Here is a 3,882-nt window from a genome sequence, read left to right on the forward strand (position 1 = left end):
ACACCCTAAATACATACGTCCGAATACGTACAGCGCGAAGACACGAGGCCATAGTCCATCTCCAGGAACCGATAGAAGAAAGCTTTGTTCTGGCTCGAGACTGATGTAAGAGCCTGCTGGATGATGTCTGGGTCCGAGAGGCACAGGATCGTCTTCGGTCCGAGCGTAAGGCGGAACATTTTGTCGTACTTCCGGTACAGCTCACACACCACACTGAACGTACGCTCCTCGGAGCCCATGAACAGATGCGAACAGCCGATGAGCGGATAGCTTCTGGGTCCACCAATATCCTTCACGGAGCTGCGGGTCACTCGGGCCCAGAACCAGAAAAGCGCCACTAGCACAACGATTGCTGGTATGAAGAACATCTTCGAACCTTCTAGTTCAACCGACGGATCCAAACTGAGACCTAGCCACCCAATGTACCGATGGCCTGTAGGAGCCACGGAAACAGGCCACATCATCTTTGCTTTAATGTAACTCGTTTGATGTCAACCGTTTTAGGACCAAAAGCTAAGTACTCGCACAAAAAAATCAACAGTTACTCTGCATTTGCGTAGTCTCAGCGGTTCACTGTCGAAGGCGAAGGTCAAAGACACGGCCACGTTTTTGACGCAAACAAAAATAGAAAAAGAAGAGAGTAGTTCATGATGCTTGTGAACCTTGTACTTGGTCTAATAAACGTGTCTAACCTATCTAACGTAGCATCTTGTTGTGTTTTCAAAGATACATGGTTGATAGCCCGATCGACTGACAGGGCGAAGGTCTCTGCTACTGGCAAGGATGAATCCAGCATGCAAATCGGTGACTGATTTTCAAACAAATGTTAGTGAAACTTTCTTTAAATTAATTTTTATAATCTTATGTTTACTTTCACTTGGTCAAATATTTTCGTCTACTGTATAATTATTTCGGTAACTTTATCAAAAAAATTGGCGCTATAAAAACTTACTAAACTGCATGGTTTACAGTAGTTGAGTGAAGCTGTTAAGAATAATTTGGTCATTTTGTTTGACGTTTGATGAGGAATAGTCCAAACAATTTCGATAGCGATCTTTACAACTGTTTGAAGTGTTTTGGCTAGAGTCTGAAACAAAAAGCGTAATCCTGTACCTTGTTGATTCAGAGTGGTCCCTGTTAATTACTTCACGTTTGTTTACTGCAAGCAGCTGTTGTGTCTGAAGGCTTGTTTGTTCAGTCAATGAGCGGATAATACAAGCTGTCTCGCCATCGCTACTGTGCCATAAAAATATTATGAATGGCCCGAGGTTTTAATTGTGCATCTTTACGTTGCGCTGCTAATATGCATGAGATACGTTCTAGATCCGGTCTTTAGGGCCATTACTCTTGTTAGGATGCCTTCAACTCGCCATCAATGAACCGTAGCTGCTCCCTGAGTTGCTCGAGCTTCCTATACTCTTTCTCTATCTCTCTTCTGTCTGTCTCTTACTCTTGCCTCCAATGAGAGCAACATGAACAAAACAGTCAATAAACCTTTGTAGACCTATGCGTTTTTCATGTAAATGCCCGCTACGTACAAAACCCGCTACGCAGGATTGGCATGAGTATTTCATTCTCGGCACTGGCCTTCTCTCGCAAACTCTAGTAACGCTTAGCATAACGCATGGACTAGGAATGTTCGTCAATTGCATTCTGATTATCATTTGCCCGAACCACATTCTAGTATTATGAAACCCCAAGGCTGAATCCCGTTCGAGATTGTTTACCATTTCGTTGTAACGAACATTTCAGCTGCCTCAAGATGGACAACGATACTATAGAACGCCCCAAATAGAAAATCCCGATCAGTTCATATTAGTCGAACCTGTGATAACTTTAAGATTCCAATTGCACGGATAAGCGTAAAGGAAAAGTACAACATACCCTGGAAGTAACAAATAGGACAAACGTTACAGTAGAATTACTGTGCCGTGAAATGTGTCACGTAACGTTACTGTGGATAAAACCCCACCGCAAATAAGCAAATCGGAACAAGTAGATAGCAAAGCGACCATGGAGATATGCTTTCTACAGCCTAAAGCAAAGCCAAAACCACATCCTAAAGAGCATTTTGATCTTAACTCGGCTCTCAACGAAGTGTAATAAAAGTCACATTAACGACGCAGGTAAATGTGTTCAGATCGTGAGCGCAGTTAAAGATGCGAATGGAATACAAAAAAGTGTACAATTGTCGTCTCAACCTTACCTTACCTTACAGCCCAATAAAACAAATTCTAGACGTACGGAAGCAGAAGCATTCGGTTTCGGTACATCCGGTGGCAAATGTAAAAAATCAAGCAGTCCAATAATAGTAATTATACTTTAAAATGAAATAAAAAAATAAACAAAGCATATCCAAGTATCACATTAGTTAAGTCTGAATAATATGGCAACATAAAACAAGGACCGACATACCCTAGCGATTATAAGGGATTCCGCTTCATGCATTCGAGATAATGCCTCCGAATTAATACACTATCGGGTGGAACAGTTCAACTCCTGGCCATACACTAAAACCCTTCTGCTGTTGTACCCGTTACAAAGTAAGTTCACCTCTCTCGAAATGCGGTACTCCCAATTTTGGAATGCCTACTGAGACCGAAAAAAATGTATAGGATGATTGTTAGGAATTTGTTTCTGGCGAGCTTCTGGTTGATTCCGCATTCGTTCATCATCATCAGGATTGCTGCGCTCCTCGCTGAGAGCATAGTGCCGTCGTTGGAAGCTTCCAATATTCAGAGGTAGGTTCGTAGGTTCATTAATTTATATACACAATTCAAACACAATCCAGTGCGATCCTGTACCCTTGAGAGTTGTACGGTAACTCCTCCCGTTCAACAGTCACAATAGCAGACTATTCGGTATGTTCCTATTAATACCATAGAATACGTCACATCAAGAACAAACGACAATAAGCGGTCTTATATGACTCTGGCAAAAAGTGGTTTGGAAAGGCTTGACTGCGTAGCGGAGTAGACTATTTATTCACGGGTACGCCCCGATCAGCTTGCAGTCGTCGGGAAACAGTTCAAGTGAGGTGTGAGTGAAGCATGTTCTGGCTTAGTTTAGTGCCGCTGTTGGCAGTAGTGTTGTGGTTACTGCACATCTGGATTTTACAACGGCACCGGTTCGCCAAGGATTTACCGTGCACGGAACCGTACTATCCGTTCATTGGAAATGGACTTTTATTTATCGGGAAGTCACGCGAGATAATGTTTAACGCTGCTATGAAACCGTTTGCCGAATATAATCACTGGTTCCAGCTATGGCTCGGACCGAAGCTGCTCATTGGCACGTCGCATCCAGATCTGATGCAATCCGTTCTAACGCATCCAGACTGTCTGGACAAACCGTTCCTCTACGATTTCGTGAAACTCGAGCATGGACTCTTCGGAGGTCATTGTGAGTGGATATTGCATCAGTGATTAGCTACGTTCTTTCGACTCCTGGTGAACCATTGGTTTTTCTCGACAGATCATCCGTGGAAAACGCAGCGTAAGGCTCTGAACCCCTCGTTCAACCTCCGTATCCTGAACAGTTTCATACCGGTGTTTGCCAAGTGCACGGAGCAGATGATGCAGAACCTTGAAAGTGCCGTCGGGGAGTCCCGTAGCCAAACGTTGTCCATCTTCCCGATCATCAGCAAGTGCACGCTGGAGATGATATGTGAAACCACCATCGGGTGCGATGTGTTGGAGCGGCCGGGTAAAGAGAAGTTCCTTCACAATGTGGATCGGTAATTCAAACGTGCTTACAAAACTGGTGATTGTAATAGCTAAAAGGATCTTTCTTCTGAAGATGTTTAGAGCTAGTTGCCAAGCGGATGGTCAGCGTCCATCAATACATAGACCTAGTGTACGGTTTCACGAAGGATTGTATAGA

General features: G+C 43.6%; 2 protein-coding genes across 2 annotated transcripts; one reads left to right on the forward strand and one right to left on the reverse strand.

Moving 5' to 3' along the window:
* Nucleotides 1–17: 17 nt before the first annotated feature.
* Nucleotides 18–368, reverse strand: LOC128276674 (cytochrome P450 4d10-like; the record flags this gene model as incomplete). Its single annotated transcript, XM_053015132.1, has 1 exon — nt 18–368. A coding segment is annotated over exon 1 (351 nt), but the record flags the coding sequence as incomplete, so codon positions are not given.
* A 2,682-nt stretch (nt 369–3,050) lies between these two features.
* LOC128276676 (cytochrome P450 4C1-like) lies at nt 3,051–3,736 on the forward strand (the record flags this gene model as incomplete). Its single annotated transcript, XM_053015133.1, has 2 exons — nt 3,051–3,402; nt 3,475–3,736. Coding segments are annotated over exons 1-2 (614 nt in total), but the record flags the coding sequence as incomplete, so codon positions are not given.
* Between the last annotated feature and the right edge of the window lie 146 nt (nt 3,737–3,882).

This window comes from Anopheles cruzii, unplaced genomic scaffold, assembly GCF_943734635.1.
Source record: "Anopheles cruzii unplaced genomic scaffold, idAnoCruzAS_RS32_06 scaffold02026_ctg1, whole genome shotgun sequence".
Classification (NCBI taxonomy): Eukaryota; Metazoa; Arthropoda; class Insecta; order Diptera; family Culicidae; genus Anopheles; species Anopheles cruzii.